Source organism: Eublepharis macularius, chromosome 3 (genome assembly GCF_028583425.1).
Source record: "Eublepharis macularius isolate TG4126 chromosome 3, MPM_Emac_v1.0, whole genome shotgun sequence".
NCBI lineage: Eukaryota > Metazoa > Chordata > Lepidosauria > Squamata > Eublepharidae > Eublepharis > Eublepharis macularius.
The window spans coordinates 156,541,735-156,566,277 of record NC_072792.1 but is presented as its reverse complement, the minus strand read 5'-3'; the positions used below and the strand labels follow the sequence as shown (position 1 = coordinate 156,566,277).

Genomic DNA, 24,543 nt, shown 5'->3' with positions numbered 1-24,543 from the left:
TCTCTGTTTTGATATGATTCTCTGGTTTAATGTTGGTCCCCTTGATTCACTTTGGTTCTGGAGGGATTTCATCCGTTCCCTTGCTTCCGTTTGGTTCAGTTCCTCTTGCATTTGGGAGCGTGCCTGTGGCCACTGGCAGCCTTGTCGTCCCTGTGTTTCTGCCTGACAGCCTGCTTCGAAATGTTTCCCCCATAAGAAACAAGGGACAGTGGTTAGGGGAACCGTCTTTATTGCCCAAAGAATTGGACCCCAAGGTCCAATCTTCCTGAAACTTGGTGGGTCTTTAGAGGACAGTCAGAAGTGGGTTATTGGCAAATTTGGTGGAGTTTGCTTGAAAAATCCTCCCCCCCAATAGCCCCCAGAGAGTTTTCCCCATAGAGAATAACGGACGAATAAATCCAGGATTCTTTGATCTGTCTTAACGAGGGAATCCTGAATTTATGGGAGATCCCTGAAACCTGGATCCGGATTTCCTGGATTTTTTTTTTGGTGCACTCTTATTCAAAATGTTCTTGATAGGATGACTGTGCAGTCCTAAGCAAAGTTACACCCTTCTAAATTGACTGAATTCAATGGGCTTAGACGTGTGTAACTCTGCTTAGGAGAGCACTGCTAGTCATTAAAGGGATGATTACATTTACCTAGTGTTAGTAAGGATGGAACATTTGAAACTGTATCAATTACAAATTATCTAGTTAGCAAGATTTCTTGCTGCATTCTTTAACTTTAACCCCAACACGTATGAGAAAGGAAACAGAACTGTGTCGTAAATAATATTCAGAAATATAATTTTATTCGCTCTCATAAAACAAAGTCTTGGGATTTTTGGAACATTTTTTGTGTGTGTTTTAAACAACCAAAACACCGGAATACAGTAAGCCCAACAAATGATCCATTTTAAATGTAGATGACTACAAGTTAACTACACTGAAATTTACAGCCAAGTCTTAAACATGGTGGCAAATGCACCAAGTCACAGCCTCCATTTGGTGACCAAGGAATTCCCTGGTGGTCTCCCATCCAAGTCCTAATAAGGGCTGAACCTGTTTAGCTTCTGAGATCTGATGAGACTGGGCTAGCCTGAGCCACCCAGGTCAGGACAAACATCTCTACTCATTTATAATACCATCCATTCTCCAAACATACACAACAGCCTTACAATGACTTTTAGGTTTGGCTAAATGATAGTAACTCGACCAAGACAACTTGTGGTGCCCCACTAAACAGTTACAACTTTCTAAGCCTATTGACTTTAATGGACACAGAGGGACATAACTCTGCTTAGGATAGCACTGCCATTAAGCTTCAGGGCTGGCTGAGGATTTGAACTCAGGCCTGCCCATTCTACACACAACACTCTATCCACAGGAGACTGAAATCTAGACAAAAATTAATCAAAATAAATTTCTACAATTTCATTTTCTTTTCTGTATTTTACAAGTTCAAACAGTTACGGCTGCCGAAAGTTGATTGCTTGAGGCATGCAGCATCTACTCAACCCAATAAAAAAATCGCATTTGCAACTTGAACATTTGCACCTTTCCTCAGTAGTAATTCCACTGAACTCAACAGAAGTTACTCCCAAAAATGGGACTGCATCTCAGCCGGGGGGGGGGGGGGAATACTCTGTAATTTATCATACAAGAGAAAAAAAATAGCAAGATAATGTGCAATTCTATGGGCATATCTCAAAAGTAATCCTCATTGAGTTCAACAGGATCTGCTTCTAATGCACAAGAGAATGCAGCCTTAGATTATTAGCAGGTTTAGAATTAGCAGTACTAGCTGAGATATATTGTCATCATATAGTTAATATTCAGGGATTCTTCCGTACACTAAAAGAGATTGCCATTATATATACACGCATTAGACAGTTTCTTACTTGTCTGTAGTTGAAGCATGTTGTGGCATTCACTATTCTATCATCTATGTGTTGCCAAATTCTTTCCTCTAAATACTTAGTTTTAACAACAACAACAACAACAACAAACCTTTAAGCAAATACGTTTCAAACTTCTGTATCCAACCTCAATTAAATACACACTGAAGTGTCCAAGCTGTCTGTATTTGTGTTGACAAATGCATATCACAGCCAGAGCACTTCTTTATAATAATGTATTTTAAACATAAAATACAAACGATATTGCTACTGTCTGATGGGAGATCTAAGTGGAGGTTCAGTTTTCCGGAAGAAAATATAACAAAGCTGCGTAAAACGTTACCATAAATGGCAGCAAGATAACGTAAGAGCGCCTCCTGCTGGCTATATTTCAGAAATGCTATCATTCTCACGCTTCAAACCACAGATCAAACAGAAGGAACTTCGGCCCATGTAAGGAAGATTTGTCTGTTTCCTTCTTGCCCTCTGTAGCTTCCTGTGCCTTTAAAAATGACTCTTTTGAGTTTGGGAGACCATAATTCCTTGAGTCCAAGAGATAAGGTAGATAAAATTTTTAGATAAATTAAGTAAAAATCCAAAGTGGCTTTTCAGTGGCCTGCAGATGGAGCGTGGCAGGAGATCAGTGACTGAGTAGATATGTCTTTGGCCAGCGCAGCAAAATCTAGGAATTCAAGTCATAATCCTGATAAATAGGCATTTTAAAACATACTCAAGCCAAACACACTAATGAAATGGAATATTTTCACAATGTACTCTCTCAGTCTAGTGACACAGTATACATAGTCTATTATACACAGAACCAACATGAAAAGATGTTAAGGAAGGGAAGAAATCTCAATGGGATCTACTTTTCTGAGTATACATATGCTTAGGACCGTACTGTAAAAACTTTACAATGGCAGTTCCATTCACAGCACTGCTGGTGTACCAATAAGTTTATCAAACTGCACATATAATCATTTCCTGAATAAAGTGAACTATGAGAAGAGGAAGCAGCTACATAACACAGCCTATCAAAAAGTAGCAGATTCATGAACCTTTTAGTACAGTCATTTTCAGGGCTTTTTTTCTGGGAAAAGAGGTGGTGGAACTCAGTGGGTTGCCCTTGGAGAAAATGGTCACATGGCTGGTGGCCCCGCCCCCTGATCTCCAGACAGAGGGGAGTTTAGATTGCCCTCGTCTGGAGATCAGGGGGCGGGGCCACCAGCCATGTGACCATTTTCAAGAGGTTCTAGAACTCCGTTCCCCTGCGTTCCAGCTGAAAAAAAGCCCTGGTCATTTTTAAGGAATATAGGTTTTACTTAAGAAGCCAAAGCATATTGTCCTTATATTTCATTTTAAAAAAAAGTTACTCTGATTTTCCCATGATTTTCAACAAAGATTATTTCCAAGGATCAGATGGAAAGCAACAACAGACTTACCTCTCAGCACGGAGGACACCACTGTAGTATGGATGATCCCAAGGCATCAGTTTCTGAAAGCACAGGAACCAACTTTTCAGTCATATAACTGAAATCAAGTGAAACCAGTTAAAACACGTCTTTCCTCAGTATGTGCACAATGCATAGCCACGATTCTTTGATCTCGGTAATGCAATATATGCAGGAATACTGACAACTGAAGGCTTTCCTATTTTTCCTATATCTATATATTTCAAAAACCTAACAAATCATTCCACAATACAAGCAAACACAAAAAGCTATCAGCAATAAAATCTATGGTTAAAAACACACAAAGATAACACAGATACAGGCACTCACACAAAGACCTCCTCAAGCCTGTGCAGAATACGGTGACCGACCGCAATGGCAGCTCGTTATACTTTTTCTCCAGTGTCAACATGGAGTACCCAAGACACTGCAGGGACAATAGTTTTGAACTGCAACCCCTTTAACTAAAATCAAGAGCCTGTTTTCACTTGGCACTTGTACTTCGGTAGAGACATCCGAGTACAAAATACACATGCCTCGTAACAGCTGAGGCTGCATGTACATTCAAATCTCCACTTTTTTCAGAAAAAAGATACAGATTAAGTGGCAATTAAAAAATAATTGGGGCTCCACTTTTGTGTACATTCCAAAGAGAAATAGAGGTTTCACACATTCACTGCCAAGATGGTTAAAGCCAAGTGCAAGACATGAAGTGAGGAGTGTCGCCCAAGAGATCACATACTTTCCTAGACCTGTTAAGTCACCAACACTGACTGAGAATGATCTCTTGAATCCACCACCATCTAGGCATCGTGAAATATACAAACAGTTGTTACAGGGCAGCCATAGAAAACTGACGGAGTTATTTCACTGCAAACATGCTGATGCTTGAAATCAGGCATTGTCCCGAACTGCCACAAGACCTTTCTACTAGTTGTGAAGTACACTGGAAAAGTGTTTTTACTTCCTTGATTTGTAGGATTGCGTCAAGAGACTGGGGGCTTGCACTGGGAACTTCATGGTCCAAGGCTGACATTCCGAATCTTGATGAGGTGAGGAAGGCTCCCATACTTGTACCATTCCTCAGAACTTTTAAAACGGACTTGTTCAGAAAGGCATTTTTATATTCAGTTTGATTGCATTTACTGTATGAATTATTATACCGTTTTATTGCATTTTTTAAAAAAATTGTAATCTACCTTAGTCTCGGTGAGAAAGGGGGGCTATAATAAAATAATATAATAATAATAAAATAATATATAAATATATTATATATATATAATATATATATATATATATTATATATATTATATATATTATATATATATTATATAATATAATATATTATATTATAATATATTATATAAATATAATAAAATAAATAAAGTACAGTACAGTCCTATACAGTTATTCCAGTCTAAGTCCATTTAAATCAATGGGCTTAAATTGCAGTAACTCTGAATATGATCCAATTGTTAGTCTAGAAACTTAACCAAAATTATGTGTACACAGACCCCTTTTTTGGGTAAGAAGGGACTGGAACGTGCATCCTCTGTAAGTGCTCATTTATGTATAAGTACTAGGATCCCAGCCTTCTACCCGTACCTAGTCAATGCAGAAGAGCAATGATACTTACTCAATGACTCAGGAACCACAGGTGGCTCTTTGATATGCCACCTCTGGCTCTTCTGAGCACTAATCTCTAGGGCACCTGTCTCATGTACAAGAAAAGTAAGCCATTTCTTTAGATGCTGGGATAATTTCATCACTATTGTGGGTCCAAGTTTAAACTAAGTTTTGTTTAGCCCTTCCCCTCACTCTAGATAACAAGGGCTGGCTAAGATTCAACGGTGGTAGGGAAAGACAACCATACATGCTCAGATGTACTCCTGTAATTAAAAGGGTTATATTAATAATAATAACATCTACATTTACATACCACTCCTATAGACAGAATAATGTCCCACTTAGTGAACGAAGTCAGTGTTATTATTATCCCCATAATACAGCTGGAGAGCTGGGGCTGAGAATAACTTACACAAAGCCACCTACTGAGCTCATGACGGTAGTGGGATTCAAACCAGCAAAGTGCAGATTGACAACCCAATCATTCAACCACCATGCTACAGCACAGCTATATATAATATTGTTTATATGAGATTGGGGTAGTATTTTGGTTGATGGCAGGGCTTTTTTTCAGCAGGAACGCGGTGGAGTGGAGTTCCGGAACCTCTTGAAAATGGTCACATGGCTGGTGGCCCCGCCCCCTGATCTCCAGACAAGAGGGGAGTTTAGATTGCCCCCCGTGCCGCTGAGCGGCGCGGAGGGCAATCTAAACTCCCCTCTGTCTGGAAATCAGGGGGCGGGGCCACCAGCCATGTGATGATTTTCTCCGAGGGCAACCCACCGAGTTCCACCACCTCTTTTCCCAGAAAAAAAGCCCTGGTTGACGGGTATTACAAATTTGGCTCTCCATGATCCCTGGTGTGAACTTCCTGCCCATCTCAGACTCTTTCCAAATCAGGACTACAACTACAGAAATTCTAGCTCTGGTTCTAAATACAGATGCCATGGCACAACCCAGTGCCGACAGGTTCAAACTATAGTTACTTGGCCTAAACTTTTAGAAAAAGGAAAAATTATAGATTTAAATAAAAACAAATGACATAAGATTTAACTATGATAAGACTGTCACTTGTACTTATTTAACAACATTTTATTTCAGTGTGTTTGAGGTCCCCCTAAATCGTGTTTCATGAGTCAAAGCTATACAAATAGACTGGCAGGAATGCAGTGATATGAAAAACCAAGGTTCTTGAACGAAAGCACTTCAGCCTGCCAATGTACAAGCCAGACATGTGCTTTTTTTTTTCTTTCTTCAAATGTGACCTCTGTCTTTTCAAGCCTGCCTAAACTAATTGAAGCTAATGTTTAACATTCTCAAGAGACCATATTACATTTTCCAACTTATGTTTGGTCTGTTTCATAAATCACAGTGTTAAACCAATATCTTCCTTTCAGCACTTATTTTCCCTTAGAGAAAAGAGCTTGGAAACCCAATGCCGCTGCAGCCTGGAGCCAGAAGAAGGAGAATGTTAAATTATATCCATAGATATAAAAATACTTCTTCATATTAGAATTTAAGATGAGAAAAGCAAATGCACAATCTAAACTTACTGATTTCATAGGATTTAGTTTCATTTTCATGTCACTCATCATTTCGAAATCAGCTAGAGTTCTACAAAACAATAATTTCACAATTAAGTTTTATCAGAGGGCTGTTTGATAAATACGTAATATAAGTCTGAGAAATTTTCTACTGCACAAACTTAAAATTATTCAAAAGAACTCTAGCTCGTGTGCCAGAATGAACTCTATTTTTTCTCTCTTTTGCATTATAAACAATATGGGGAAATTATTCGGAACCCTTCCCTTTTTCCATCATGCAAAAATAATTCTTTTTTTCTTATGCAATGGTGGATAGAAATATATAATATCTTATCATGGATTTACACATTTCCATGGATGGGATTTCCATCTGCAGATCATGAGTCATGACTTCTCCTCTGCTTCTGCAGCTCCCAATACTCCCCCGAATGCTACTCCTTCGCGAAAAGGGACACCTAGGGACACCTAGAGGGGAGTCGGCAGTCTGCAGTGTCGGAGGGCAGGACCCTTCTATCTGTGGGAATTCTCCCTGGGATCTAAGCTACTGGCTGCAGAAGATATTAAATTCAGCATGTTGATGAAAGGTATTTTCTTAAATCCTACTACTTATAACTTTTGCCTCGGAGCAAGGCCAGGTTGTTCTCATTTTTAATAAACTGAAAATAGACTCACCGTGTGAATAATTTATCTGAAAGCTGTACAAGAAATTGCATCACTTTCTCTAAAAAAAAGAATGAAAAAACAAAAAGATATAGCTTCACTAGATGAATTAAAAATGTAAGAAATAATAAAAATCCTAAACAGTAGCAAATATCATCTAAAATATGTTCATCTACTAAACAACGATGCCTAATTCAGAAGTGAATAAAATGGTAACTGAGTACGGCTGAACATAACAATTATCTGTTTCAATAACCAAGCAACATTTACCCTGAAAATAGAAAACACTAAGGTAATACTTCCAATTGTAGTGATGAGAGGTTATTTTAGAATCCACGTAAACCAGAGCTGATTAGAGACTAAAAATTTAAAAGGATGAGAATTTTTAACATCTTGGAACTGATCCACAGTAGTTAGATTGCAATGCAGAAGAATGATGATTAAACTAGCCAGCTTAATGGAAATTTTAAAAAATTAGAAATAAATTGAGAAGAGCAATTTTTAATAACTAGTCATGAGCAGAGGTATAAAGTAACATTACTTTAGCAGAACGACTTCGCTGTGTCCTATTTCTGTGTAAATAATTAGTATCTGGATGTAATTTTCTCTAAATATATTTATTTAGCTATTTATATCCTGCTTTTCTCCCCAATAGGGATCCAACGAAGCTTAGAACATCCTCCTCCATTTTATCTTGTGAGGAAGGTGACATTGAGAGACCGTGATAGCTGAAGATCACCCAGCGAGCTTCCACAGCACAGTGAGCATTAGGGCCTGGGTCTCCCAGACCACAGTCTGACTATCTAACCATTACATCACACTGGATCTTTTAAGAATTAACAGTGCATAAAGTATCATGTCAAAGCAATCAAAATAGTCTTACTGGAGCAAAAGTGTGTTATTAATGATGCACACCAAATCTGCACAGCAAACATTTCATCTGCAAAGCCGCATCCCTTTTTCCTGAAATGTATACAGTTACCTGGGGTTTTGGCCATTGTGCCCTGAAGAGCCCGGTGAGCAAAAGTGTCATATCCAACCAACTGGGCCAGAAGGTTTCGGCTGGTAAGCAGCTCCTCTAAACAGTGCAACTGCTGAGCATTTGGGAAAAGAAAAACCTTGTAGGCCACTTCACGTACCTAATAATCCAATTGAAAAACAAGGAACGGGCATCAAAGTGAAATGGCACAACTATTGACGCAAGACTTATGTTACACAGAATCAATATAGTATCACTGTTGTGAATTAAGAAAATAACATTTACTTCTTTCATTGTTCCCCTTATTCCTAAAACATTATTATCACTGTTAATTCCATCAATATATGCAAAGTTAATATAATATTTGCAAATGCAGGAGAGGATGCAGCCTCTCAGATCAGGTGCTGAGGTCTCCATGCACACCAAGGGACCTCAGAGGATGGGCACAGCTCCTCTTCCACCCGCCTTCCAGAGCTCAGGTATCAGTACACGCACGGAGCCCCAACCATCTCTGTGCGACAGCCGTGTCCAATCATAGCAGTCAAATCCAGCCATTCAGGGCTAACTCACACGATACTCCTGCTCAGAATGCATTAATACAGCTGAGCTGGGGCTGGAAGAGACTCTATGCCAAGCAATGGTCCTATAGCCTGAGCAGGGAGGCAGCAGACTGGAAGATGGAAGGGACTGAAAACTCCCAAGACAGACAAGGGGCTGGAAAGCTGCTGTCACGGATGGGAAATTAAGCACGTATCTCTCTAGCTTGGAAGGCTAAACTACACATGACGGCAGCATACCTGTGTTTTTAAACCCTAGCCCAGTGTTTCCCAACCAGGGTTCCACGAAACCCTGGGGTTCTGCAAGATACCAGCAGGGGTTCTGTGAGAAATCATGAAATAAATATTTACAAATACCATAAAGTATTCCAAATATCCCTCAATATATCATTGTTATCAAGGTTATATTTAGTTGTATGGTGTCTATGTTCACTTTGTATTGTTACAGAGCACTGACAATACAAATGGCAACAATTTTGCACTCCCCAACATCAACTCTTTCTGGCCTGTAAACATTTCACAGGTAATAATAAAAATAATAACATTCGATTTATATACCGCCCTTCAGGATGACTTAACACCCACTCAGAGTGGTTTACAAAGTATGTTACTATTATCCCCCAACAAAACACCCTGTGAGGTGGGTGGGGCTGAGAGAGCTCCAGAGAACTGTGACTCTCCCAAGGTCACCCTGCTGGCTTCAAATGGAGGAGTGGGGAATCAAACCTGGCTCTCCAGATTAGAGTCCCATGCTCTTAACCACTACACCAAACTGAGGTAGGGGTTCCTCAGGATTTGAAAAGTTAATTTAGGAGTTCCTTCATGGAAAAAAAGTTGGGAAACACTGCCCTAGCCAGTCCCTAAACATGAAGCAGGGATGAGGACCAAATTTAAAGAGTAAAAAGGGCGTATGGCTAAGAAGCTCAGACCCTTCCTCAGGTCTGCCACTCCTCACAGCTTCCCCCCACGCCATGCATGGATAAGGGAGAAAAAGACAGGTGGACAGAAAGATCAGATTCCCCCTGCTAACATGCCCATTTCACTCTTAAAAATCAGATCTCCCACTCCAGATTTATAGGTGACTGGGGCATAGCCAGGTTCACAAACACAGGTCTAGAGCTGTGTTGTATGAGCCTAATTAATCCCAAATTATATATGACACAAAGGTGCCTAGTGATACCACATAAGGAAATTATTCTGCCCAACATAACATGGCAAAGTAGAATCAGTGTAGAATACCCAAAACAGATGCCATGTTTCTACAGATTATAATGTGCACACATAATAAATTTGGTGCTGTAATGTACTTAAATGCATACATACCAGATCATCTGAACTATCTGCATTGAGACCACTGATTTGGACATAGTTGCCTTCAACGGCAAAGTTATGACGGATATGTTCTGGTAAGATGTGTTTGTCGATCTTATTTGGAAGATGTGATCCTATGAGAAATTCATTACATAAATCCAAGATTTTGACATTGAGGTTAACTGCCTTCCTGCGCTGTAAATGGAAAACACACAAATGTAAACATAGTTCTTTAAAACAGCAAACACTTTAAACTCGTCACAGTTTTTGAGGAAGTTATGGCATAGTTGCAACACATCCAAACAGGAGATGGCTGTAAATATTCCCATACAGAGAACTTCTTGTGAAATTGACAGTGCAATCCTAAATGGAGTTAACTGAAGTCCACGGACTTAGAAAAGTGTTAACCCTGATCAGAGGCACTGGCAGCTACAGCAAAAAGAAGGAAACAGCGCAAGTCGCCTTTTTATCTCGCATGCAAGTGCCTGGCCCATTAATCGAAGAGTTCGCACAAGAAGGGAGGGGGTGATTTCTGCTGGTTTCCCCAGGGTGGGGGTGGTGAGGGAGACTGCAGGGTGAAGGGAGAAAAGGGAGAGGGGTCTATCCTGTGACACTGTTCATTCAAACTTCACAGGACCCAGCCCACAGATGTTATCAGACAACTAAAAGATAGTCTCTCCCTTATAATGGAAGCAATTACCTTTTCTTCATTCAAGTGAATACCGCTGATCTCAAAATCGAACATGAAGAGTTCTGCCACTCGTCTAAAAGAATAAAACCCCATTAGGACAAAAATTGTTATATTTTGTCCCTTTTAAAGAAATGTTACATTTTGCAGGCCTGCTATGCAATTACTAATGCATCTGGAACCACTAATCTTATTTCCACTGATTAGATTTTTTTTAAAATCCTTCCTGTATCCTTCCACACCACTAAGCAAAGTCTGAAACCTTCCCCCCAGTATCAGTAGTTATCCTCCAGTTTATGTGGCTCTTCCTCCAAAAGAAATGTTAATGTAAGTAATGAAAGGCAGCAGTTTCATATTGCTAAATTTGGTAGCCGCTTACTGTGCAGTTTGATCCTATACACATTTACTTGAAAATAAGTGACAGTGAGTTCAACGGAGCTTCAGTGTGCTAATGGATTGTACCCCTAATCTAAAGATAAATGCTACATACACATAATGCACACCACTAACTCTGAAATGCCAGATGATATAACAATACCATTTTATAACTAGATCAAGATGAGTAGCCGTGTTAGTCTGTCTGTAACAGTGGAAAAGAGGAAGACTCCAGTAGCACCTATAAAACTAACAAAATTAGAGCCAAGCTACAAGAGATGAATCACAAGAGGAAGAGCACGTGAAGGGCGTCGCAATGTTAGCTGGGAAGCTGAGTTTTAAGAGTTTGGAAGGTTTTGTTAATTTCCCCTAACTACAGAGCCAAAGAGATCACTGCTCAGAGGATTTGTTAATTTCCTCTTTGCCTCTGGAAGGCTCTGTCACTTTCACCTCCCCTTCTAAGAGGCAAAGAGGTAATAAACAAACCTCCTGAGCAAGGATCTGTAGAGAGGGGAAATTGACAAAGCCTTCCAATCTCTTTTAAAACTCAGCTTCCCGGCTAACATTGCGATTCCCTTCATGTGCTCCTCCTTGTGTAATTCGTCTCTTGTAGCTTAGTTCTTAGTGGTAGGGTATGAGTCACAGTGAGCTGTGGCTCACAAAAGCTCTTACCCTACCACTAATTTGTTAGTCTATAGGTGCTACTGGACTCTTGCTCTTTTCCATTTTATAACTAGTATGCAATATTCAATTAACCAAATGACAAAAATATTTTCTAAGAATTATGAGAATGTCAGCTCCTATTAAGAAATCATGTTTCTAGCTCTCACTTTTTGGACTAAAATCTAAAACTTATTGCATCCATGGGTTAAACCATGTTTTCCACATACGGGTATAATATTCAGCAGGTGGAAAATACCAGCTTGCTCCAAGTATAGATTACAAACAAAGACCGGGGAGAGGGGGAGTATAGACTAAGGGGTTTGTACTGTCTAATTTGCTTTGGGAAATGATCACCTGGTGCTAATGAAAAGTATTACATTGGATCTATCAGAAGAGCAATTAAAATGACCAAGAGATGGAGTTTCACAAAGGTCCCTATAATTCCAGAAGAGGAAACACGTACTAAGACCGCAGCATGAGGCACCTATAAGGAAGCCCCTTAATAGCATCTGAAAGCACAGGCTACTAGTGAAAAATATTCACCTGAAAAATGTTTTTAAAGTTAGCTGAATGGAAAGACTGGTATGAAGACTCAAAGGTATAACATATTCGGAAAGTTAGTTTTGCAACTTTTCAAACTATCTCTTTAGTAATAGGGTATGCTGACAAAGTCATTGAACAGCCAGCATGTCACAGTATTATGAGGATTATTGCTACTGTGCTAAAGTTAATAATACGTACCTGGTATCTGGATCAAGGGAAGCCATCACATCTTTATTGGCCAATAATTTTCTCAGACTTTGACACAAATCTATGTCTGTGTTTAATCTAAAAATATAAAGGTTACACGGTCAACTTAACAACATGCAAAAGTTCATTCATTCAACAGCAGAGAATGCTTCTGACTTCTTATAAAATAAGATTTTTTAAAAACACTATTAAAATGCTACCAAACGCTAATATTGCCACAACCAATGCAAAATGCCTGAGAATAGCAATTTCAGGCAGCAAACGCTTCTTAACAATGGATTGGAACCAAAGGTAGAATTCCACAGGCACAGTAAAAGCTTCAGTTTGTGGAGGAGGGAAGCGTGATTTCTGCCAGTTCTCTCCTCTCCTTTCCAGCTTTGACTCCCATATTGTTTCCGAGGATCCCTTGACTCCCCCCACCTCCACCGGAGCTAAACTGGTTAATGGGGCTGTAGCATTAGGGAAGGCAAGGAAATTTCGTTTTGCAGGCTTCACATTGCTTGTGTCCAACATAAGGTGCTGAGGTAGCTTTTTAAAATGAATGGCTATGAAAACTACATAGTGCAATGTTTAAAACTTGCAGTTTTTACTATGCTTTTCATAGCCATGGCAACTGCTGTCTGTGCGATACTGATACACTCTTGTTCTGAGTTTTGAATAAAATTGCTTTGATACGGTATCAACTGTAAACTGATGTATATTTCTTACAACTATGTTGCACAAAATTCCACTATATCTGTTTTCTTCTAGGTGAAAAAATATACTGTTAAAAGTGCCACAGAATTAAATTAAATACATTTTTAAGTAAATGTATTTAGAATTAGGATATTAGAATTCTCCTAGTATCAACTAATTTTTTGTCAGATGCCTTAATTTAGAAAATAGTATCTTCCTGTTTCCACAAAGATTTCAGAATATATGCTATAGCATTCAGTAGACAACAAACTGTACTCATTACGGTAGTGTTTGTTACTAATAAGAACTGTCGAAGGCTTTCACGGCTGGAGAACGATGGTTGTTGTGGATTTTCCAGGCTGTATTGCCGTGGTCTTGGCATTGTAGTTCCTGAAGTTTCACCAGCAGCTGTGGCTGGCATCTTCAGAGGTGTAGCACCAGTGGTGCTTCTCCTCTGAAGATGCCATCCACAGCTGCTGGCGAAACGTCAGGAACTACAATGCCAAGACCACGGCTATACAGCCCAGAAAATCCACAACAACTAATAAGAACTGCTTGTTGTCTGTGGAATGCTACAGTATTTCACAAGCAGATAAATCAGTACTCAAGTGATACAGTAAATAAAACATACTTTTCAACCACAGTGCCAATATTTCTGCAGGCTTCCTCAGCAGCCTCTCTGAAAGCAAGATTAGGATGAGCAATTTTCGCAAAGTCAGCCTGATGTAGTAAAAAAAGAAAGGTCAACAGTTACAAAAACATTTCGGCTTAGTGTTTACTTAAAAGTTAAAAATTCTAGATTACTTCTCACAGACCTAAACTGTCATGTGATTTTTGGGAGGTATCAAACCATCTTAATTTTTCATGGAGCAGTAAACTAGGGGGAAATCTTCCTCTACTTTTCTTCTTTTTATTGAGCTATCCCAGGGATCTCTGTTCTTTGTGCATGGACAGAACCTTAGGCTGGAGGAAGGTTTCAACTTCGTTCAGTGGAGTGGTAGGACACATGCCACTGTCCTTGGGCGATCTCATCAAAGCCATGGCTGCTGCTTCTTATTAATTACTCTTTTCATGAAAAAACAGTGAAATTCTAAGCAGAGTTGCTCCCGTCTAAGCCCACTGAAATCAATGGGCTTAGATTGGAGTAACTCTGTATGGATTTCACCGAAAGTCATAAACAACGAGCCATCCCTACTAAAAGGGAAAGCTAATGTTTACTGCCAGAGTTACAATGTGATTTTACTATAGCTGTGTTAAGAGTATGGAATACCACGAACTCTTCCAAACAACACCGTCGATGGCAAGGCATTCAAATGTGCAAGCAAAAATGTCCTTCTATACTTTGGAAGGGTTCACTCAAACAAATAATTCAGCATTTTCATTGGTGGAGAGATACCAACTGAAAGAGAAGAACATAGTCTGCGAGCTCTAACAAATATGCTATTATAATCAAGATCCCTCAAACGTCTTTTGATTAACTTACCCAATTCACTACTACTCATAGTTTCTGTCATATCATGGGTGATGTCCAGACATGATAATTTATATTCCAAATATTTATCCCAATTACTTGTATGATGATCCAGCATAACTAATCCAAGGAGACCTGGTTCTAAGTTTGATTTCAAAATCCTAATTTTTAAATTAAATGCTCTCCACCAAGTCTTTGCTTCAGCAGACATCTCCCCAATCTCGGCTCTCAAAGTTATTCCGGACACACATCCTGGAGTTCCCAAGAAGGAGCCAAGAAGGAGCCAAGAAGGAGTCCATCAGTGTTATCTGTTACCACACCGATCCATACCCCTACAGCATATAATACAACAATTGCCCAAATACTTCGGCATTGAATACTTTAACTGCTGCAGGAACATACTGTCCTCCTGAGAAGTAACAGAATCTCGAAATACTGTTCCCAGTACCCATGGCCGATCTTACAACAGAATTCAAATGTACCTCCCAAGAAACATTCACTTGAAATATAACTGATAAAGTGCTCTATTCGCTCCATAGACTGCCCTGCCACTGTCTACTCATATCTCCTCATTCGTAGCTTTGTCTTAGAAACATTAAGAGTTAGGGCCTCTTTGGAGCAATACTCTGAGAAGTAGCTTATAAGTTTATGTAAGCCTACCACAGATCTTGAAAGGACGGCTGTGTCATCCATGTACAGAAGACATGGCAATTTAACATAAGCTAGACAAGGCAAATGAAATTCATCTCTAGAAATACGAGAGCTTAAATCGTTGATATACAAATTAAACAACAATGGAGCAAATGTTTCACTTCTTTATTCAATTCTGTAGCTCTGGTCAGTTCATCAGAAGGACCACATTTTACTTGAGCTGTAGGACAATCATATAGTTGATGATGAATCAAAAATAAAAGACGCTTGTCAATAGATGATTTTTTCAGCTTGTCCCGTAATATCTGCCTAGGTAGATATTAGGTTTCTCTTTCAGTAGGTGATGGCTTGTTGTTGTTTTTTTTTTTTGTAAAATTTTTATTGGGTTAGAACATTAATATTTTTACATTACATTGCATTCAATTATCCCCTAATTTTTCGTTTCTAACCCCCTCCCTTTCCCCCCCTTTTGTTGACTTCCAACAGCTTTCCCACCCTCTGTCCCTTTTCCCTTACTTCTATTAATTTCCTCTATCTAAAACAAATATATATTCTCCATTATATTAAGCAGTACATCTTTAACTCTTTTACTTACTAAACATCCAAACTATACTTCTTTAGATAAACAATTTATCCCATTTTCCAGTTTTGAATATTTCTGTATGTCATAAACCATAAAAATTTCCCACATTTAAATCAAACAATTTGATTTGTTCTCTCTATATTAATCATTTCTTCTTTTTATAGTATTTCTATATAACTCATCACATAGTCAGTCATTTTAACTCTTCTATACATTCAGTTTGGTGCATATAAGTCTTATCAAGTAAAAAAAAAATATTGTTAATTACTCAATCCTCATGTTTAAACCGTTAATTATTCTCTATCAATATTCTATCAATTAACCTTTACATATCTATATATATCTCAATCAATTAATTAATCTAACTGCTTATAAATTCACATTTCTCTTCCTCCCCCGGTAAAGTCACCCCTCTCTTTTATACTTTTATTGTACTTCAGTAGTTTTCAAACTGCCACAGTTTTCCTCCCACCTCCCACTTCTTCTCCAGATATTGTTTCAGCTTCTCCCAGTCTGTGTTAAACTGCCCTGAGTCCAGATCTCTCAGTTTTCTTGTCATCTTGTCCATTTCAGCCATATACAGCAATTTGTAGATCCAATCTTCAATAGTTGGCACTTCTTGTACTTTCCATTTCTGCGCATACAAAAGTCTAGCTGCTGCAGTCATATAAAATATCAACGTCCTATGGTGGGCTGGGATTCCCTCCATTCCCAAGTTTAGCAGCAGGAGTTCTGGGTTCTTATTTATTTGAAACTGTAAAATTTCACTCATTTCTCTTATTATTTCCCCCCAGAACTGCCTAGCTACCTCACACGACCACCACATATGATAGAGGGAGCCCTCATGCTTTCTACATTTCCAGCATTTATTAGAAGTGTTCAAGTTTCCTAGCGCAATCTTCTTTGGTGTCATGTACCAACGATAGATCATTTTGAAAATGTTCTCTTTAATATTAATACATGTCGTTGTCTTCATTGTAGTTTTCCACAAGTATTCCCATGCCTCCATTGTTATTTCTTTATTAAAATTTATAGCCCATTTCACCATTTGTGTTTTAACTGTCTCATCCTCGGTATACCATTTCAACAGTACTTGGTATACCTTGGATATTCTTTTCTTGTCCTCTTTAAAAAGGGTCTGCTCTAGTTCCGAATTCTCTGTTCGTATACCTCCCTTTACAGAGTCCGAGTTATACAAATCTCTGATCTGTCTATACTGGAACCAATCGTAGTTCGATGATAGTTCCTCTTGCGTCTTTATTCTAAGTTTAGACACTTCAGTTTTAGTTATTTCTTTGTACGTTAAACATTGTTGTTCATTATCAACAGCTCTCGGATCTATCACCTCGTATGGAACCACCCACAAAGGGGTTCCTTCTTGTAGGTAAATTCTGTACTTCTTCCAGATTGTATATAAACTTCTCCTTACAAAATGATGCAGGAACATCGAGTTGACCTTTACTTTGTCATGCCATAGGTATGCGTGCCATCCAAAAAATTTTTTATATCCCTCTAGGGCTAATAGTTTCTTATTCTTTAATGTCATCCACTCTTTTAACCAAACTAGGCAGATTGCATCATGGTAAAGTCTCAGGTTGGGCAGTTGCATTCCGCCTCTTCTTGTAGAACTTTTACTTTCACTCGAGGCTTCTTGCCTGCCCAAACAAAATCTGATATTTTCCTCTGCCATTTTTCAAATTGTTTAGAGTCTCTGATGATTGGTATTGTCTGTAGCAAAAACATTACTCTTGGTAACACATTCATCTTAACTGCTGCAATCCTGCCCAACCATGACAAATTCAGTCTATTCCATTTGATCAAGTCTCTCTCTATCTGAGTCCATAATTTTTCATAATTATTCTTGAACAAATCTATATTTTTTGCAGTCAGCTCAACTCCCAAATATTTCACCTTACTAGTTACTTCACAGTCCGTTGTTTCCATTAACAATTGTTGTTTCTGCTTAGTCATGTTTTTACATAATATCTTTGACTTCTTTTTGTTAATGAAGAAACCTGCCAAGTCACCAAACTCCTTGATCTTGTCTATCACTTTTGGCATGTTCTCCAATGGATCTTCTACAATTAACATTATGTCATCTGCAAATGCTCTAACCTTGTATGAATAGTCCTTTATTTTTATTCCTCGTATTTCCTCGTCTTGTCGTATTTGTATCATCAGAATCTCCAATACTAAAATGAACAACAATGGAGATAACGGGCAACCTTGTCTTGTTCCTTTACTAATCGTCAATTTCTTGGTCAGTTCATCATTCACTACAATTGCTGCAGTCTGGTCTCTATAAATTTCTTTAATTGCTCTGATGAATCTTTCTCCCAATTGTAGCTTTTCCATAGTGGCAAACAAAAAATCCCAGTTTAAATTGTCAAACGCTTTTTCAGCGTCTACAAAGAAGAAACCAACCTCTTTGTCACAACGCTTATCATAATATTCAATAGCATTGATCACTGTCCTTAAATTGTCTCTTATTTGTCTGTCTGGCAAAAAGCCTGCTTGTTCCTCCTCTATGACTTCCGAGAGCCACCCCTTCAGTCTCTCCGCCAATATCTTCGTAAAAATTTTATAATCATTGTTAAGTAGTGATATAGGTCTGTAATTTTTCACGTTAGTCAAATCTTGGCCCTCTTTTGGGATCAATGATATATTCGCTTCGCTCCAAGTGTCTGGAATTCTTTGATCCCTAAAAACTCCGTTCATCACCTCTTTTAGGAATGGTGCCAGTTCGTTGGCCATTGTCTTATAAAATTTAGCCGTAAGTCCATCTGGCCCTGGCGCCTTTCCTAGATTTGCAGATTGTATTGCCTTACTTATTTCCTCATCAGTTACTTCACTATTCAACTTATTTCTCCAAGCTTCCGAGATCTCTGGAAGTTTGGTTTTCTCCAAATATGATGCTATTGATTCTTTGGTTACTTCTTTTTTATTATACAGCTTAGCATAAAATTTATAAAAGGCTCTACTAATGGTAGTCTGCTCCAGGTACGTTTTATTTTCTTCACAGATTTTATTTATTATTTTCTTTTCCCTTTTCTTCTTCAATTGCCATGCCAAATATTTCCCAGGTTTATTAGCACCCTCAAAAGCTTTTTGATTCAGTCTTTTAAGGTTCCACTCCAATTCTTTATTACTCATTGCTGTTAACTGTTCTTGAAGAATTTTAATTTCCTGATGTATTTTCTTTTTCCCTGGTCTCTTTTTTAACTGTATTTCTTTGGCCTTTATTTTCTCCTCAATCTCTTGTCTTTTCTCCTCTTTCTTTTTCCTTGCTCTGCCATTTAAGTCCATTAGTATGCCCCTTACAACCGCCTTGTACGCGTCCCAAACTTTACTGGTTGGTACTTCTTTATTCACGTTATATTGTATAAAAAACTTTGTCTCTCTTCTCAATATTTCCATATTTTCACTTTCCTGTAGCAAGTCCTCATTTATTCTCCAGGCTTTCCTTTTTCTCCTTTTTCCAAATTTCCACATAATTGGATTGTGATCTGAGCCTACCATCGGCATTATTTCTACCTCCTTAGTCCATAACGCTAAGTCCTTTGAGGCCCAGATCATATCAATTCTTGATAATGTAAGATGCCTTGCAGAATAAAAAGTAAACTGTTTGGTTTTAGGATATTCTCTCCTCCATACATCTTCGAGAGTCTCTTGTTGAATCAACTCAAAAAAAAGCTTTGGCAATAGTCCTCTTTTCTTTTGTGCTGTTGTAGTCTTTTTATCTAGTTCCAAATCTGTCACTCCATTAAAATCTCCAGCAAGAATTATCTGGTCATATACAAGATCGTCTAAATGCTTCCTTAAATCCTCAAAGAAGCTTTCCTTTGCACCGTTAGGTGCATAAAGTCCGACTACCAACACTCTCTTTAAATTCCAATTACATTCCACCACTACAAATCTAGCTTCCACATCTCTCATAACAAATTTTGGCTGCAGCTCCTCTTTTATGTACAACACCACTCCTCTTTTTTTCTTGTTAGAGGCCGCTACAAATTCTTTGCCCAATTTTCCAGATTTTAAATATTTTACATCCTGTTTTCTAATATGGGTCTCCTGCAAACAAACAATATCACATTTTTGTTTTAGTAGCCAATGAAAAATATTTTTCCTCTTATTCGGTGAGTTTAGTCCATTTACATTCCGGTGATGGCTTGTTGTTTATGACTTTCAGTCAAAGGCAGCTCTGAGGTCCTTAAAGGCCACAGCCAACATGCCATCCTTTGAGCTGGTATACTTATCTACAATTAAGCTGGTATACATATCTACGATTAACTGTAGAGTGTGACAATGATCGACTGCACTAACCCCTCTACTGAATCCAGCTTGCTCTCATCCCAAGATAGCTTCATCCTGTATCCATAATAATAGTTTCTTGTAAAGCAGGGAAGCATGTAACTTCCCCGCCACTGACAACAGGCTTATAGATAGATAGTAAAAATAGGAGCCAATATATTTGCCCACCAGTCAGCATTTACTTTAAATAACTCCGGAGGTACCAAATCAGATCCTGGGCTTTACTAGATTTCATTTGGAAAATTAATTATTTAACTTCTGAAACTGCAACTGGAGGCTAATTCTCTATTTCCTGGCAGAACATCAATTGGACTATACTACTATAAGCAGATGATGTAGCAAATAAAGCCTTATAATGATCCTCCCAGCATCTAACGGAGATAGGACAAGAAAACAGGAATCTAGAATTTAACTCATTAGCAATCATATCCCAAAAAAATTTACCGTCTTTTTGCTTAGAGGCCAAAATCATACGGTTCCACATATTGGCTAAGGCAACTCTCGTCTTATTTTTAATTACAATTCTAAATTCATATTTCAACAGCAATATACAATTGAGTATATCTTTATCATTATGTAATTTAAATTGCTGATACATATAACAAATTGCCCTTTTAAATGCCCTACAATCAGTATCAAACCAATTCCCCCGTCTGGCCTGGCCACAGTAGTTCTTAGCCCGCCGGAAAGATGTATATAGCGGCTGAAACAATTTTAACAGGTCACCCAATTCACAAAGAGTCCTCTCACAATTAGAATGAGAGAAGATTAGAGCCTTAAGATGACTAACTTTGGGGCAAAACATTAGCCTTTCCACTCCCTTCACAATATCATTATTCCATCACACGAGTCTAAGGCTATCATGCTTCTGATTTAATTTAAAAGGTAAAGCAGATGGAAGAAGATTACAACCAAAAATATTTAGAACTAAATGGAGAGGAAAATGATCACCACCTATATATTCTGTTGCGTCCATAGAGTCAATCCTTTACTTTACTTTAATGATACTGCTCATACAGCCTATTCGGCTCTGAGCAGTGCCACACTAGAATTAGAGCTAAAATAGGAAAATTCTTTAATATATAATCTGTATAATGTTAAAATTTAGCAAGTTTTTTCTTTAACCGATTGGGAGAGGAACTTGGCTACTGCTAAAGTAGTATTAAAATCTACCCCTGCTAAAAGGAACCTCAAATTGTCCTCTATACTTCCTGGGTCCTGGATACAGGGCTTAATCCATCTGTCTCTTGCTGCGTTTAGAATATTACATTCAAATAGACAGTGTTGTAGAGTGTCTATTTGGCCAGAGCCACATTGGCAGAGTCGCTCAGAATAGTGCTGGACATGTTTAATATCACGTATGAAGCTTCCCCATGTGTATTTTTTTGCCACATATATACACACTGGAAAATCACGTAGCTTCTTTAAAACAATGTCAAGAATTATGACATTATGCAAATTCAAGGCAGAACTTTTGGCACCTATTTTACTCGTACACGGTCAAAATTATCAGAACCCAGAACTACAGTGGGGGTATTAAAACCGTAACAGACTTTCTTACCCTTTCCCTCTGTGGAAAACCAAACTGGAATTCTAATCCTAAACAAGAAAGACAATATTACTGATAAAAGGTAATTTCAAAATGATAAAAGATGTCTTACTAGATCAGCTACTCTGCACAAGGAATCTGACAGCTGATCAAAGATCATTACTATCTCTGGCCCAGGAGGAGTAGCACATGCTTTTTTTACTAGTCGTTCTGTTTCTTGCAATGACTTTTCTTGAGCTTCATGAAATCCTTCTGGACAACTCAGCTCTGGAACACCAAACAGTCCCTTTGAAAAAAGACAGAAAGAGACAATGGGACCAACATAAATCGAAGACGCATTAGACATTTCACTTGTTCTTTTTTTCCCCCCACACAGCCTTCAAACTTGATTTTTACATTTATATGGTCTTGTAGATTACTTATGATACAATACTTTTGTAAAGAGTCAGGTAATTTCTATTACAACACTGCCAACTGAAAAGACAGCTATGTTGTGTTCTATTTCAGTAATCTTTGCTGATTTGACAACTGTTTCAGTATAGATGCCTACATTAATAAAGGCTTTTAACCTAAAAGGATTGTTATTGTGAAGTTAAAATGGAGAAAGGGAGAACAATGTCATAAACTGCTCTTGGTTCCCACTGAGAAAGAAAAGCAGGGTACAAATATCTGAGAAATAAAAAAAAACAGAAGTAGCTTTGTAGTCATAGTTGGTACATTTCTCGAGACTGAAAACTTTTATTGTACATTCAGTAAATACTGTTGATCCAGTAGTTTGGTGTAGTGGTTAAGAGTGCAGGACTCTAATCTGGAGAGCCGGGTTTGATTCTCCACTCTTCCACTTGAAGCCAGCTGGGTGACCTTGAGCTAGCCACAGTTCTCTGGAGCTCTTTCAGCTCTACCCACCTCACAGGGTGTTTCGTTGTGGGGATAATAATGGGCGGTATATAAATCCAATGTTGTTGTTGTTACTGTACCAAATTCATTGAGACACACTGAATGCTGTCCCTGTGCCACTCTGGATTACAAGCCTAAGAAGGTTTTACTGGGAGTAAGCACTCACGAAATAGACTGCACAGGATTCTGTGTAGACCAGTTTAAGACTGCTCTCTAAGAAAGTCATAGAATTGGTACGTATGCTTCTGTAATGTATGGTTACATTATCAGACTGAGATGGGAAACCTGGGTTCAAAGTCCTGTTTATCCACTGGGAGACCTTGGGCCACCTCTGTCAGTCTCCCCTACTTTACAGGGTTAATAATACAGGGTTTTGTGTTCTGAATTTTGCCTAACAGGAGGAGGGTCTTTCTGCCCTGGAGCAAGTGTGGGATAAAGATCCAGAATCATGTAACTAGTAGAAATGGGAGGCCCAGGTTTGAATCCAGCCACACTCTCGGCCTCACTGACCGCATGGGGTTGTTGTGAGGACAAAAATGGAGAAAAGGAGAACAACTTAAACTACTTTGGGTCTTGGATAGGAAGGGGGGTAACAAATGAATAAATGAAAGGAACATTAGATCTGGAGCTCTTTGCATGACAAAGAAGGCAATCACTATGAGAATTATTCTAAAGATGAAAGCCTGAAAAAAGAATGAATGACTGGAGGCCACAGTACAGGAAAGGGCTTGTCATATCTGGCCCAGCCCTGGAGACCAGGGGCTCCTTTAAGAACCGCCTTGAACTCCAGGATGGAAAAACGGGTACAAGTTGAACAAACAGGCAAATAAAAATACCTGAACCAAACCCAGAAGGGGGAGGCAGCGCAGCGGCGACCTTATGCAAATAAAGGATTATTCTGTCATGGAAGCCCCTGCCCCAGATTCGAGCGGCCACTTTATGACTGCGCAGGGGCGAGGGAAGGGCACTCTCGTTTCTGCATCCCCTCCAGCTTGGGCTCCCAATCAGTCCCCCAGATCGCTCTCGCGTCTCTGTTCTTTGAACGCGAAGGCGGAGGCTCGGCTCCCGTGTCTCTCAATGGAGGTAAACCCCGGCCGCCCCTCACCGTTTTCTTGCCCAGCTCCCATCGGTGGTGCTGCGGCTGCTGCTGGACATTGAAGGCAGCGCCCACCGGGGACCAGCTGGTGCTGACCCATCTCTTGGCGCTGCAGCCGCTGACCCAGCCCAGGCCGCTCACGGCGGTCCGCGCCACCCCCCTCCAGCCAGCCAGCATGGTGGTGGCGGCGGCGGCGGCGCTTTAGCCCTGCTCCAGAACAGCCCACACAGCGGGGAAACCCGCCCGACCAGCAAGGGCAGGCAGCTCGCCTGACGCCGCCTCGCTTGTTCCGGGTTCAGGCTGTGAACTTCGGCGCGGCCCGGCGTGAGGAGGAGCCTCGGCTGAGGCCGCTCGCGTTTCCCAGCCCCTCCACGCCGCCTCCATTAATTATGGCTGCCAAGCCGGCTCTTCCGTGAGGAGAGCGTTTGGTCGTCGTTCTTGTGACGCTTAGAAGGGCTCGTATAATTAGGCCTCGTCTACCCGCAATTATGAGGAATTAGCAATTGCAGGGACGGGCATATGTTTTTTAAAAGGTCCTTTATGCTGAAGATCAAAACAAAATATCTCTCCACAGTAGGAAAGTAAAGAGCATCTGTCTGTACTGGGATCTGAGTCCAGTAGCACCTTAGAGACTAACAGGATTCTCAGCGTGTGAGCTTTCTAGAGTCAAAGCTCCCTTCTTCGGATATCTGAAGAGAGATTTGACACTCGAAAGCTTATACACTGAAAAGCCTGCAGAAATCCTGCTGTTCTACTGTATATAAACACGGCCACCTACCTGAAACTCTCTCTTTACCAAGTTTACTCTCAAAAGGGACAGAGGATATAG

General features: G+C 39.4%; 1 protein-coding gene across 2 annotated transcripts in view; it reads right to left on the bottom strand.

Moving 5' to 3' along the window:
- Positions 1-23,997, bottom strand: part of MIPEP (mitochondrial intermediate peptidase) — a 79,156-nt gene extending 55,159 nt beyond the window's left edge. Inside the window, exons 1-10 of one of the 2 annotated variants that reach the window (XM_054973762.1) lie at positions 23,724-23,997; positions 21,834-22,007; positions 13,788-13,876; positions 12,473-12,559; positions 10,706-10,769; positions 10,018-10,200; positions 8,141-8,297; positions 7,171-7,219; positions 6,508-6,568; positions 3,322-3,374 (exon numbers count right to left, since the gene is read on the bottom strand). In XM_054973762.1, coding sequence (XP_054829737.1) covers positions 3,322-3,374; positions 6,508-6,568; positions 7,171-7,219; positions 8,141-8,297; positions 10,018-10,200; positions 10,706-10,769; positions 12,473-12,559; positions 13,788-13,876; positions 21,834-22,007; positions 23,724-23,891 — 1,085 coding nt within the window. In that variant the 5' untranslated portion in view covers positions 23,892-23,997. The other variant, XM_054973763.1, reaches the window with a different exon arrangement.
- Between the last annotated feature and the right edge of the window lie 546 nt (positions 23,998-24,543).